This window comes from Notolepis coatsorum (assembly GCF_963971535.1).
Source record: "Notolepis coatsorum genome assembly, chromosome: 5".
Classification (NCBI taxonomy): Eukaryota; Metazoa; Chordata; class Actinopteri; order Aulopiformes; family Paralepididae; genus Notolepis; species Notolepis coatsorum.
The window spans coordinates 17,413,941-17,429,708 of record NC_140169.1 but is presented as its reverse complement, the minus strand read 5'-3'; the positions used below and the strand labels follow the sequence as shown (position 1 = coordinate 17,429,708).

At 42.6% G+C, this 15,768-nt stretch overlaps 1 protein-coding gene across 1 annotated transcript in view; it reads right to left on the bottom strand.

Annotated features, from left to right (window-relative positions):
* tmprss3a (transmembrane serine protease 3a) overlaps positions 1 to 10,208 on the bottom strand; it is a gene marked incomplete at its 5' end in the record, with an annotated part of 104,221 nt that extends 94,013 nt beyond the window's left edge. Inside the window, 2 exons of the mRNA XM_084314027.1 lie at positions 127 to 352; positions 10,119 to 10,208. Coding sequence (XP_084170153.1) covers positions 127 to 352; positions 10,119 to 10,208 — 316 coding nt within the window. The remainder of the gene's footprint in view (positions 1 to 126; positions 353 to 10,118) is intronic.
* Between the last annotated feature and the right edge of the window lie 5,560 nt (positions 10,209 to 15,768).

Genomic DNA, 15,768 nt, shown 5'->3' with positions numbered 1-15,768 from the left:
GGACTTTTATTGTCAAAATAATACATCCCTTTATCTTATAGTACCACTGCTGGTCATTCAGCAGCTCTACGAGAAACAGAGAAAAAAATTATTGATACATTTTCAATTGGCTATCAAGTGTCTCACCGGTCATAAAGGGCTGCACCTTGGTGATTGGCATGGTTGGGCTTGGCGCCGTGGGGGCTTCACCGTTGGCAGGGCTGTCTTCTGGTTGGGGGCTGGTGTACGGAGTGTCCAGTGGACTGACGTTTGGAGTGGTGGGGGTCACTACCGTTGGGAGGTCTTCGTCCGTCACAGAGACCACCTCTATCCCAGAGTGGTCTGGTTGCTCTGGAACCGTCGCCTCAGGCCCCTAGAGGGGGTAGTATGGAGGGAAATAGTACATACTAGACTACTCCTGAACACACTTACAGTAATGGGCCGGTTGCATGGATATGGACTGAGCGTAGTCCTGGATTAAAGATTGAAAAACACAAAACAGATCTCCATTCAGGAAAAGTCTTAATTCATGTCTGTGAGACCAACCCAGACAGTATCATATAGCCAATTTATGAGCCTAACTTTCACAAATGGGACCCCATTACTCAGAAAAGAGATTCATCCATGACTCCAGTTTAAGATTTACCCATTAGTCTGATCACTTAAGAGATTATTCTCTCACTGATGACTGGGATTGGGTAGTCGGCACATACAGCCAATTCAGGCAGTCCCACCCACAACCTAAGAGCACCTAACGCTACTGGTTAACCCTTTCACTGCCACATGACAGAAGGTTAACCCTTTACTATCACACAACCGACGGTTGGATTCAGGCCTGGATCTCCAGACCAAACATCCAGAGATGAAAATACATACCTAGGTTCCATCCTAGAGGCAAATCTTTCCTGTGACAAAATGGCATCTAATGTAATAAAAAAAAGTCAACCAACGAACTAGATTCTTGTACCGGATCTCCTCTCTGGTAAACAAGAATACCCTGAAGACTCTGGCAGGAGCACTCATTCAAGGGTACTACGACTATGCTTGCACCTCATGGTACCAAAGCACCTCAAAGGCGCTAAAAACAAAATTACAAACATCACAAAACAAACTGGTCAGACTACTGCTTGACCTTACTCCTAGAACCCACCTCACCCCTGCCCACTTTGACAACCTAGGATGGCTTAGAGTAGACGACAGAGTACAGCAACTTGCAATGGGCCTGGTCTACAAGATACACTACGCGACCAAGGTACCCATGTACATGTCGAAATACTTCTCAAAGGTCAGTGAAAAAATACCACGACCACAACACCAGAGGGAGCTCCACAAATCATGTGAAACCCAGATTCGGCTCAAACAAGGGACTAAACACGTTTCGCAATTATGCCACATCAATGTGGAACGCCCTACCCACAGCTGTAAAGGAATGTGAATCACTACCCACTTTCAAAACCACTCTCAAAGAGCACCTACGGGAGACTGCAATTCGAAACTGGCCCCTGTAAATGTCCTAACCCAACCCCCTCCAATGTACAGTAAATGTCCTAACCCAATAATACACGAGACCCTCTTCTTGGGACCAAGTAAGGTTTTGTCGATAATCCAATGTACAGTTACCCACACCCCGCCTGCATCCCCTTAACAATTGTGTGTATTGAGCTGTACTATATTGTACCCATTCTGCAATCTGTTAATAAAATCTTCAATCAATCCATCAATCATGACTTGGACTTGTTCTTCTCAACTTGATCGTAAAAGACCTGCAACTGGACTTTATAATGCAGGACCTGTGCAGAGGTCTTTATTCGGCATGCAACGACACTCAATGTTTTTAGTGGTACACACAGAGGTTAGTTTAGCACACACACCGGAACACACACGCATGCATTGTCTTTTTAGGATCGCCGATGCGATTCGTCTCTGCGATTAACCCATCCCGTCGTCCTTCCCCACCAAGGGCAGCCGGGAGCAGACAGGCGCCAACGTGACTTTGACATCAACTCTAATTACTCACTCTGACTTGAGCCTTAAGACTTGATACTCTCCTCAAGCCCAAAATCTTAAGAAATTATGCCATAATAACTGTAAAGCGAATCAACTTAATTTCCCTGATTACTGTTCCACTTTGGAATCTGTCAGCCATCAATCAAGTTGCACGACAAAAGTTGCAGAGAAAAAGGTTGTGTGTCAGAATCATCTAAATTGAATATACTACTAACTATTACTCTGTTGACTTTAACATTTAATATACTACTAACTATTACTCTGTTGACTTTAACATTTAACATACTACTAACTATTACTCTGTTGGCTTTAACATTTAATATACTACTAACTATTACTCTGTTGGCTTTAACATTTAATATACTACTAACTATTACTCTGTTGGCTTTAACATTTAACATACTACTAACTATTACTGTGTTGGCTTTAACATTTAATATACTACTAACTATTACTCTGTTGGCCTTAACATTTAATATACTACTAACTATTACTCTGTTGGCTTTAACATTTAATATACTACTAACTATTACTCTGTTGGCTTTAATACCCATTAACTATAAACGAGTGGATAGATAAAGAGGACGGGCCTACATCTAACGGTATTCATAAAAACAGCATTATTAGACATGCCAATCCAACGAAAGATGAGCTGGACGCGCTGGAGAACAGCCGCAATTAATCACCAGATCGACGGCCTGGGCATTGGACTGGCCCAACTCCCGGAACTGTCTGAGGTGCTGATGACTTTTTCCGACTTTCGCTTGCATTAGACTTCTCTATATCTATCCACTCGTTTATAGTTAACGCCACGGGTACGTTAAATCAAACGCAACGTTCATTTTATTTGTAGGTCATGTTGACAGTTTCCGTTTGATGAATGGCAGTTGAAACTTTCTACAACATTCTAAAGCCAGCGCAGTGGTATATTCATGGTGATTTAACCGTGAGTGTATCATGAATATACTCACAGCTTAGAACACTCTCGACCAATCACAATGTGTGGTCGGACTTACCTGTTGTATAATATTTAATATACTACTATACTAACTATTACTCTGTTGACTTTAACATTTAATATACTACTAACTATAACTTTAATATACTACTAACTATTACTCTGTTGGCTTTAACATTTAATATACTACTAACTATTACTCTGTTGACTTTAACATTTAATATACTACTAACTATTACTCTGTTGGCTTTAACATGTAATATACTACTAACTATTACTCTGCTGGGCGACTGGGTGGCGCAGCGGACATTGCACTCGTCACCAACGCAAGAGACACCGGGTTCGAATCCGGCTGTCGGCGTTGCCTCCGGCTTGGGCCGGCCGTCATACTAACTCAATTGGCAGGTGGAAGTCGATGGGTGGTAATCTGAACGTTGTGGACAGCGACTCCTACAGGTCGGTTGGGGGACGCCTGCACAGCAGAGACAGGAAATGGTGGGGGTAGTGTGAGCCTCCCACATGTTACACCTCGCCAATGAGAGTCCGCACTGGCAGGTGAAAAGATGTGACAGGCTGCCTCCTCGTGTATCGGAGGGGGCATGTGATGCAAGGCTTCTATCCTCCCTACAACCGGCCAGTGGAGGGCATATGCGAGCAACGTTCAAGACAGGGGAGGGGAGAATTGGCACAGCGAAATTGGGATGGGAGGAAAAATAGAAAAAGGGGAGAAAAAGTGGATACAAAAAAAAACTATTACTCTGCTTGCCTTTAACACAATATACTACTAACTGTAAATGCAGCTGTCGCCTATAGAGGGCGCATGTTTATTTTTATATTTCATTTTATCTCTTGTGACGTATCACGTCCTGTCTCACGCTCTGACTTGCCGTAGTTTGAGCAGATCTGGCAGAACGTGTCCAGACTTGTCGGAGAAGACAGTGCAGCAGATTTATGCACTTTATTTGTCAAAGCTAAAAGACTAAAGTACTAGAGTTTTGAAGATAACCCCCTCCCATAGAGCTGCAACTCCTGCAAGCAGACCAAAGTGTTCTACGGTGGTGATGAATGTGATTTGCATCAATAAACAGCCATCTGTAATTAAAGAACTCGGAGTCCTCGTCGTGCATCAATGGGCGGCACAGTAGAACACTAGACTGTGAAGTTGAAGACTCCCAAGTGAGAAATGAATCGCGTGGGCTATGAGAACGTCGGGTAGAGGATTGTCTGCAGTCGAAGATGTATCGTCATGTCTGGGGAACCTTTGTGCTGGGAAGGAGCTGCAGCAGTGTGCACACGGCCAAACAAGCGAGCTCGTGGAAGAAGACGGCTCGAGGTTGGCGCGGGTACAGGACTCTGCCGCTGAACTTTTCCACGTATCAGTAAGATTTCGCAGCATCCATCTTAAAGAAGCAGCAGACTTTCCCCTACATTGAAGTTGAACTGCATAGGCAAACAAGCGAGCTCGTGGAAGAAGACGGCTCGAGGTTGGCGCGGGTACAGGACTCTGCCGCTGAACTTTTCCACGTATCAGTAAGATTTCACAGCATCCATCTTAAAGAAGCAGCAGACGTTTCCCTACGTTGAAATTGAACTGCATAGGCAATGCCATTCACCAAGTTGACTGACTACACGTCTCAGGTATTGACTTTTCAGAGAGAAGTATTGTTGTAGGCTACAATTGCATTGCAAGTGCGCACATTCTTGAGACTGTATATAAGGTTGTTTACAGTTTAATATTTTTGGCCATTTAAGAATAGGTTGATATTCATTAATGAAGTCTAGCTTCATAAGGTTAATTTAGAAAAGGCCAATCATAAAGGGTATATTCAAACTTAATACTTGCATTTTCATAATAGCCTACTAGGCTTACATTTTCATTTCGTTTTTTGAATTTCATATTAGCCTACACATTTTACCAGTTATTTCCCAGTATAGTAAGCTACTATAATATAAACCTAGGCCTATGGTTTATTTGTTATTTTTCGTGATTTGTATTTCACATTGAAGAAAGGTGTAGATTTGAATTAGCCTACAATGTTCAACTAAATTAAGCATTTTATTTTTGAATACTTAAGACATTTGTTGACACTTTTCATTATTAGGCTTACACATTTCTTAGACTGAATTAGCCTACCCCTCTATTTACAGTTCATAGTTCTTTTCCATAGATATGGTTCATAAATATTTAATGAATACATAATTGATTTATTTACTACACAGTAAACATGTCACAAAGGGGTGAGATAGAGCAAACTGAATCTCAGATTGAGTCCAACAAGCTAGACGATAGTGAGCCAGTCGTATTTACTGAAAAGGGACAGGCTCTTGTAGACGATAAGGTGATGGATCTAAAAGTGAACTTCAAAAGGGCATATGAGAGGTGGAAGCACAACATAAATAGACTGAAAAAATCCATCAAGTATAAGGACGACTCTGACCTAATTGAGACCATGGCCAAAATAAATTCAGCCCAAAGTGAGATTGATGGTATTTATCTAGAAATGAGAGACACTTTACATCCCGATCATCCAGACTCAGAAACCTGTAGAAGGAATAATACATGCCAATCGCTCACCAGGACTGCTAATACAAAGGCTCAGCAGTTCATCAACAACAAGAGGAGAACCAGGACTGCTAATAAAAGGGCTCAGCAGTTCCTCAACAACGGTGGTTCTGAAATCTCAGTGTCACACAACGCAAGACAAGCTGCAGCGGAAGCAGCCGCAGCTACAGAGGTACTAAAAATAATGAGAGACCGCCATGAGCAAGAAGAAGAAATCCGAAGACTGGAGCAGGAAGATGAAAGGCGGTCGGCTTAAAACTACGCAGAGAACGCCAAGATCCACGCAGAGAACGCCAAGATCCAGGCAGAGAAAAGAGTTCTATTCATCACGGAAAGTGCTGATAGAAGAACAAAGCTGAATGAGAAAGAGAGAGAAGTGGAACGGTTAGAGGAACTCAAGAAACTCAACGCAGTTAAGGTAAAGCTAAAGATTTACACTGAAAGCGTTCATAATGATGATGAAGAAGATCATCTGTGGTCACCTCTTCTACACTATCCTTCAGCACATTCGCTAGCTCTCACCCCACAAGAAGAACTGCGTCCTCTTGCGCCTCCAGTGTTCCAACAAGGAGAGAGCCCGTCTCAACAAGGAGAGAGCCCTTCTCAACAAGGAGAGAGCCCGTCTCAACAAGGAGAGAGCCCTTCTCAACAAGGAGAGAGCCCTTCTCAACAAGGAGAGAGCCCGTCTCAACAAGGAGAGAGCCCGTCTCAACAAGGAGAGAGCCCGTCTCAACAAGGAGAGAGCCTGTCTCAACAAGGAGAGAGCCCGTCTCAACAAGGAGAGAGCCCTTCTCAACAAGGAGAGAGCCCGTCTCAACAAGGAGAGAGCCCTTCTCAACAAGGAGAGAGCCCGTAAATGCAGCTGTCGCCTATAGAGGGCGCATGTTTATTTTTATATTTCATTTTATCTCTTGTGACGTATCACGTCCTGTCTCACGCTCTGACTTGCCGTAGTTTGAGCAGATCTGGCAGAACGTGTCCAGACTTGTCGGAGAAGACAGTGCAGCAGATTTATGCACTTTATTTGTCAAAGCTAAAAGACTAAAGTACTAGAGTTTTGAAGATAACCCCCTCACATTGAGCTGCAAGCTGGCCAAAGTGGTTAGTAAAGCTTATTCACACTTTTCGTTTTGTTTTTTGTAATTCTATTGACTGAATTGTATGAGTATTGACTGTTATTATTTCCTGCAATTGTAGTTCTACGGTGGTGATGAACGTGATTTGCATCAATAAACAGCCATCTGTAATTAAAGAACTCGGAGTCCTCGTCGTGCATCAATGGGCGGCACACTAACTATTAGTCTGTTGGCTTTAACATTTAATATACTACTAACTATTACTCTGCTTTAACCTCTTAAAGAATTTTTTTTTACTTGAACTTCAGGACTGCATACTTTTTTTGCAAAGCTTAGCTTTATACGTTATACTTATAGCACATGCATGAGCCTGGTCTCTTTTGAATGATACGATTCTGAAGTTACTAATGCAAAAAAGGAAAATCACTTTTAGTGCTAATGAAACAGGTCTGAACTTGAGTTGAACTTGAACTTGTGTACTCACATTTTTCTGTAGTGCTTGCAATATCAAAAATTAACTAAATATATTTAAAAAAAATAGTAGGGATGCACCGAAATTTCTGCCACGAAAGCTTTCGGCCGAAAATGGCCAAAAATGCCCTTTCGGCTTTCGGCCGAAAGAGTTTTTTCACCGAAAATATATCACCGAAACAGAAACAACCTGTAACCTAACGCGTGTTGTTGTGATGATGTCATCAAAACGCGGCTTCAGTCATTACATGCTTAATGTGAGCTCTTCAGTCCTGCGTTCTGCAGCCTGTGAAAACTCCTCTTGGGACTCGGGGGAGTCGCGCTGTTTCTATGTAAACTCTGTGCGCAATGCTTTATATCCTTATTTACTATATGCCCGTCGCGGTTAATCACTGAGTGATCTAATATGCATATTCTTCAGAGCGAGAGGGGGGGGGGGGTTGTGTTTCTCACATTGTCTGTCGTTGATAATATAATCTGAAGAGCATTATTATTATTATCATTCTCGAGCATACACGTCGCGCGTCTACTGTGCCAAAGTCAAGAGAGCACATTCATCTGGGGACTAGAAAGGTGCGCTCAGTAGAGCACAGATGTCCACATGTCTCTCTGATTGATTGAAAACTTTATTAACAGATCCGGGAACCTCCGGATTGTCAGACGACTGCTCTACCTCCCGAGCCACTGTCACCCCATTTCTGTGTCAATGGAAAGTACTGCTATCACCGTGTCACATCTTTACCATGTTAAGATAAGATGAGATAAGATAAGATATTCCTTTATTGTTGACGTGTATTTCTAATGGACAACATTCCATTATACTGTTGATTGATTGATTGATTGAAAATTTTATTAACAGATTGCAGAATGGGTACAATACAGTACAGCTCAATACACACAATTGTTAAGGGGATGCAGACCAGAGAAAGACTTTCGTCTTGTTTACATCAGGGTCCCCCATTTTCAATTCATCAGGACATATATGACATACATGATATACAGATAGACAGTACTGCTACATCTATACATTTATGACATACCAGATTTGCAAATACAGTACTGTTTGTGATACAAAAAGACCCATAATAGTGATTATTTATTATTTAAGTTAAGTTTTGCCATAATCATATATTTTTCCATAATCAGGTAGCTGAACAACATTGGTAAAAAAAATTCTGTTCTATGAATAATTTTCGGCCTTTCGGCATTCGGTTTTCGGCCAACTGTTTCCTATTTTCGGTATCGGTTTCGGCCAAGAATTTCCCATTCGGTGCATCCCTAAAAAATAGGTATAAGCTGGAAAACACTGCGGATCCATAGCCTGAAGTCGTATGTATTACAGGTCCAAATTTGATAAAAATCCGTTCAGAAATGGGTCTTTGAGAGACATCCGGGTAAACCGTGCGGAAAAAAAAAGCTCTCCAAAATCCATTTTCTCGTCCACGCCTATTCATTCTGATGAATGAAGTTTATTTTTCGGTCATCAGCGGATGATTGGCAGTTCTGGAGCGTCGGGAGTCCAGGGTGGTCACCTGACACGCAGCGCGTAAAAAGATGCTCGCCTGACATATCGTCATGTAACTCTGTTGGCTTTAACATATTTAAATGGCACTATACATTTGTAAAGAACGCTCTGGAGCGCAACAGTAAGAAGCGTTTTGTACAAAAGTATTCTGTACTTCTGTATGACAACTATTAAAGAAACTTGAAACTTGAAACATTAGTATTTGTTTAGGAATCAAAACCCAAAGGTTCAGACTTGTGACTGAATGAATGAATGAATGAAAACTTTATTTAACAGATTGCAGAATGGGTACAATACAGTACGGCTCAATACATACAATTGTTAAGGGGATGCAGACCAGAGAAAGACTTTCGTCTTGTTTACATCAGGGTCCCCCATTTTCAATTCATAGAGGCATTTATGACATACACAACATACATGACATCATGACATTTATGGCATAGGGACATACATGACATACAGATACAGGTATATAGTACTGTTACATTTGTGACATATATGATATGCAAATATACAGTACTGTTACCCATAGATCCTGACAGAGAGTATATACATATGATGGGGAGGAGACTGTACATTAGGAGGGGGTGGGTGGGTGGGAGAGAAATATACATACGGTGGGGAGAGAATATATACATACGGAGGGGAGGAGACTGTCTATTAGGAGGGGGTGAGGGGGTTTGGACATTTACGGTGGCCAGTTTCGAATTGCAGTCTCCCGTAGGTGCTCTTTGAGAGTGGTTTTAAAAGTGGGTAGTGATTCACATTCCTTTACAGCTTTGGGTAGGGTGTTCCACATTGATGTGGCATAATTGCGAAACGTGTTTAGTCCCTTGTTTGAGCCGAATCTGGGTTTAACATGATTTGTTGAGCTTCCTCTGGTGTTGTGGTCGTGGTATTCACTGACCTTTGGGAAGTATTTTGACATGTACATGGGTACCTTAGTCATATAGTGTATCTTGTAGACCAGGCCCATTGCAAGTTGCTGTAGCCTACTCTGTCGTCTACTCTACTGACTCTACTCTACTCTACTGACTTGCTTAAGACTTGCCAGTCTTGACTTGGAACTTGAGTGTAAAGACTTGAGACTTACCTGGGACTTGCAAAACAATGACTTGGTTCCACAGCAAGTATCACCCCCCCCCCCCCCCCCCCCCCCCCCCCCCCCAATAAGGAGATATTTGGACATCTTAGTCCCAGGGCAGGTATACTAAGAGAGCAATGCCTTTGAGCAACTCTGATGGGCTACTGGCAATAAGGAGTTTGCACAGCGCTGTTGCTTTGATCATATAGGAACATCTTGTTGCCAGGAGGAAACTGAATAGATTTCGCTATCCCGTGACTCACTTTCTTGTTACTTTGAACGTGAAATGTTCCTTTGTGAGTGTTACCTTTCTACACTGTGCTAGTATTGGTCATAGTTTATTTCTACAGTTTGAATTGACTGTGATGAAAAGGAGTAGGGCTCATCTTCAAACTGTTTGCTCTTCTCTGCTGTAATTTGATGATTACTCCCCCCGGGTTCTATTCTCCACTTACCGTCTCAGGGATTGGGGTGGTGGCAGCGGTGGTGACAGCCGTAGTATCGGCAGACCCTCTCCGTTCCTCAAAGTTATCTGGGTTGGCCATGACTCCCTTCAGACATCATCCACCACGGCCCATCTCAAAGCAGCACAACCATCAGCTCTCACAACCAGAGTGAAGCAGAGAGGGATAGGGGAGGACCGGACAGCCCGACGGGGATAGGTGGAAACAAATAGGGAATGAGGAAAGATGGAAAGGAGCAGAGGGGAATTCACCGGGAATCCTTGTGGATTGATATTTCCTGAGACGAGTTGTGGACCAGCTGTGTTCCACAGTTTGACCACTGGACGTCCAGAGTATGATCCCCAGGCTGCTGGATTCCTCTCGTCATTGTGCCACTGGCCTCATTCCACAGTTGATATACATCCTGATGTAGCGGCAGCTGTCCAGAATCTACCTGCGTCTCTCTTTCCTTCTCTCCCTCTCTCCCTCCTTCTCTCCCTCTCTCCCTCCTTCTCTCTCTCTCTGCCTCTGATCAATGTGAGGTGTTATCCCCTCTCCTGCCGTGCCTATGCTCCACACAAAGGGACACCTGAGCAGGTGAGTGCTGCCACTCCAGGAGAGGGGGGGGATCGGATGACCCTGTACCTCCCTCTCCAGGGGTAGGGTTACATGTCCGTGTGTGTGTGTCCCCAAATGGGACAGTGAGGAGGGGGGTAAGGAGGAGAAGGAGGCTGATATGACCAGACCAGCTGACACTGGCTGATACTGCAGTCCCCTAAAATAATGAAATTAGAAAGTATTCTGTAACATACTTTTTTAATGGTTTTGTTTCACTCATGGTGTTGAACACTCATGGTGGTATTAATGACGGATCATTTAAAATATTTTGTATATTAGATTGTAGGGAAATGGTGGTGATGATGATGATGGTGGTGGTAGTGATGATGATGATGGTTATAGTGGTGATGATGATGGTGATGGTGGTGATGATGGTGGTGGTGGTGGTCGTAGTGGTGATGATGGGTAGGTGGCAGCAAATGGTATCTCCATAGTCCCCTTTCTCAGACGTGTTACCATGTAGTTTTGGGAGAGAAACGTGAAACTCTGAAAAACTGATTCATGTGATCTATTTTGATAAAAAAAGTCCTCAGAGAAAATGGGTCCCTGTAACACTAAAGTTAGAAAGTTACCTTGAACACTGAAGCTAGAAAACTACCTGAAACACTGAAGCTAGAAAACTACCTGAAACACTGAAGCTAGAAAACTACCTGAAACACTGAAGCTAGAAAACTACCTGAAACACTGAAGCTAGAAAACTACCTGAAACACTGAAGCTATAAATCTCCCTGAAAATTGAAAATTGTTCTGTTGTTAACTGCTGCACAGTGCACCTTTAAATATCAACAAATTGCCCACTGTCCATATTTCTGTCCCCCAGACAGTGAGAGAGCTGCCAGGTGTGTGGAGACCCTGGGTGGTTCACCAGTCTCTCCTCACTCTGCCTGTCTCACTCTGCCTTTCATGTCTTATTCAGAGGACAGGGAGACTCTCGCTCTCTCTGTGTGTGGAGGGGATGGGGTTGAGGGTTGTACAGGGGTGACACCAGGTATGTTGAGTTACTCAAGTCCTCCAATTATCTCTCTCGCTCGCTGGCTGGCTGGCTGGCTGGCTGGCTGGCTGGCTGGCTGGCTGGCTGGCTGGCTGGCTGGCGTGCGTGCGTGCGTGCGTGTGTGTGTGTGTCGACAGTGGAGCAGGAGGTAGAGCGGTCGCCTGGTAATCGGAAGGTTCCCGGTTCGATTCCCGGGCAGCGTCCTTGAGCACTTAAACCCTAATTGCTCCCGATGAACAGGTTGGCACCTTGCATGGTTGCCCCCGCCGTCGGTGTGTAAATGTGTGAGTGAATGGGTGAATGTGAGGGACAAAAATGTTAAAGTGCTTTGGATAAAAGCGCTATATAAATGCACCATGTATGTGTGTGTGGTGTAATGTTTACCGTCCTTGTCTGTACACAAGGTGTCAGCAGTGTGACATGTAGAGAAAGTGAGGGGAATAAAAACCCAGTGTTGACTGGTAAACATTAAAGCTACTGAAACCTGGATGTATGATTGTCATTGTGACGTGATGCAGTGCTTTTAATGATCGTCAGTGTGTTTGCATCTGTCCCTCTCTACACATTAACCAGATACAAACACAAGTGCAAGTTTATTAGTAAAATAATGTCCGTTTTTATTACATCACTAAAAGCAGAGAAGTAACTACTATAACACTGAATACTAATATTGTATCATTTTGGCATTATAATGGCAAAAATACTGAAGGTAGGTGAATGTCCTCACTCCACACGTCATACTCTAGAGACATAGACAATGCTCATAATTTCAATAAGCTCTAGTCAAATCAGCCAGCACTTGCCCCTCAATAAAGCATTACTTATTAATAAGCGTTCCCTACTGCATCCACTCCAATGCAATGAATTGAAAATGGGGGACCCTGATGTAAATAAGACAAAAGTCTTTCTCTGGTCTGCATCCCCTTAACAATTGTGTGTATTGAGCCGTACTGTATTGTACCCATTCTGCAATCTGTTAATAAAATGTTCAATCAATCAATCAATCATGCACACCATACATATTAACTCAAAGGCCTGCAACTATATGTCCACTGGCTCTTCATTTCCAGTGCAGTATTTTAAAGGGGAACACCTCAATTTAACAATCCACATGTTATACAGTCCAGAAATATTAGCAAACATGAACAACTCTCTCCCATATTCAAACTCATCAGGTATAAAGTCTGAAGCTGCACCCTGGACATTGAATTGGGGAGATGGTAAAGGTGACACTGTGTGTATGGTACATCTTCTGTTTCAGAACTGAGAACACTTATAATAAAGCGCATTTTGGGTATCTTGGACTTCCTGACGGGCAGACCCCAGGTGGTGAGAGCAGGCAACTGCACCTCCTCATCCATCACCCTCAACATAGGGGCCCCCCAGGGCTGTGTTCTGAGTCCCCTCCTCTACTCCCTGTACACACACGACTGTGTGGCTCAGCGGAGTAACAACACAATCATCAAATTTGCTGACGACACAGTAGTGGTGGGCCTGATCTCTGCAAACGACGAGAGGGGTCAAGGTCCTGGTGGGATGGTGCCAGGAGAACAGCCTCTCCCTGAACGTCAGCAAAACAAAGGAGATGATTGTGGACTTTAGGAGGTCGGGGGTCAAGGACTACAGCCCCCTCAGCATCGACGGGGCACCGGTTGAGAGAGTGAACAGTTTTAAGTACCTCGGAGCCCACATATCCGAGGACTTGACATGGACCACACACATTGACAGTGTTGTGAAGAAGGCACGACAACGCCTCTACTTCCTCAGGCGCCTAAGGAAGTTCCAAGTCAGTCAGAAGATCCTTAAGAACTTCTACTCATGTACAATAGAGAGCATCCTGACTGGCAACATCACCTCCTGGTTTGGGAATAGCACTGCACAAGACCGAAGCAGACTACAAAGAGTGACACGTTCAGCCGAACGCACAATTGGAGGGGGGCTTCCCACCCTCCAGAACATTTACAACAAGCGGTGCAGGGGTAAGGCTAAGAGAATAATCAAGGACTCCAGCCACCCGAACAACTGCCTCTTTGAACTGCTGCGGTCAGGCAAGCGATACCGGAGTCTCAAGGCGAGCACAGAAAGACTCAGAAGAAGCTTCTATCCCCAGGCCATCAGGCTGCTCAAAGAAAAATAAACACTATGCAACAACCATCAAATGCACACAGCACACACATCCACACGCACACACTCACTTTAAACAAACAACACACTGCAGCACCCTCTCTCCACACTTTAGATCACCTAAACACACTTTATATTTATTGGTAAAGGATTTGCACTACAACTCGAACTCGTACACCTTACTGTAAATTGTACCTAAATTGTACCTCATCCCATTTCTGCTTTCCACTATATAGTATTGTATATTAGTACATTGCATAGTATATTGTATGGTAACTCAGTTACTTCTATTCTGCATCGAACATTGTACATATGTCTATACTGAACACTGTGACCTCTATTTTTACTTCTATTTTACATGCTATACTATTTTATTTCATACTTATCTTGTCTAGCACAGTCTCTGGAGCGTAACAGTAAGAAGCATTTTGTATAAAAGTATTCTGTACTTCTGTATGACAACTATTAAAGAAACTTGAAACTATCCAGATCTTAGAAATTGCACATCTACTACTGCAGTACTCATGCACCATTAACCTGGCAGTGCTGTTAACGAGGTGTGAACTTGCAGTAGAGGTGTGATCTTTAAGAACTGGATCTGTAAAAAATGTTTAAAGAAACATTCTGTAGGTCTCTCATTCATTGTCTATGCAGCAGCTCCAGATACTTTGTTAGGCCAAGGAAATTAAAACCTAAAAATAAAAAATTTAATGTTTTTAAAGAACTGTCTTAAAGTGTGTTTTTGTGCTTCACCGCTAAACATTGTATTTATATGTAATTTTGTATTCACATTTTATCAACCTTGACAAGCTGTAGTGCTCATTCCAGATGGTGGAGCTACAAAAATCTTAGTTAACTGTTAATAATAAATTAAGGATTTATTAACCTTAATTAATAAGGCATTGTTCTCACTTTAGATCTAGTAGCTGCAAAAAGCTTAGTTAACTGTTAAGTGCACAGTTAACTGCTAATAAATTAATAATAACTTAATAAAGCAACAAAAAGCTTAGTAAAGGTTTAACAAAGACAGAATAGGTAACTTAGTAAGACTCAATAAATGTGTTTGTAATGCTATTATAAGAAACTCAGGAGGCTTTTATTAATGTTCTAACCTGTCTATAAATAGTTTTCTTATAAGTGTTGTTTTATAATCTAACAATAAATGTTTATGATGCTATCAGTAACACTTAATATAGTCTTATTAACACATAATAATGTTAATACACATCTTATAACATTTACCTGACGCTTTTATCCAAAGCGACTTACAAGTTTTGTAATTCAGCAGGAAGTGTACAACTCTATCAGCTGAGTAACAATGTTCATCAAAGTGTTGAAACTTGAGTGCTGCAGTGTTGAGTGTATGTTAGTATTAGGAAGAGTGCATGACAGTAGAGGACAGTAAGAAGGTTATTTATTTATTATTATTTTTAGATATTGATTGAAGAAGTGTCGGGTTTCTGTCCTAACTGTGGTGGGAAGTTTGTTCCACCATTGTGGGGCAAGGGCAGAGAATAGCGGCTTCTCTTTGATGACCCTCCCGGAGCTCAGATAGGAGTGGGTCTGAGGCGGTCAGAAGATGTAGAGCGAAGGGGTCTTGTGGCTGTGTAGTTAGGGACCCTTATAAGGACTTATAAGGGCCTTATTACCTACTAACTAATGCTTATTACAAGGACCTTAATATAAAGCGTTACCAAATAAATAAATAATCCTCACATATTCCTCCACCTGTTGTCGACGATGACAATTTATGCCTCTTATATAGCAGCATCCCTTCAGAGACCAACCAATGTTGAGGTCTTCAGCTGGTGTAGCTGGAGGTCTTTATTATATCAGAGGCACTAGCAGTAGCTAGTCTTCCTGAGGTCCACACATTGTCTTTGGTTTGTTTGTGTAGTTGGAGATTGTGGAGTGGCTGCTCAATTTCTT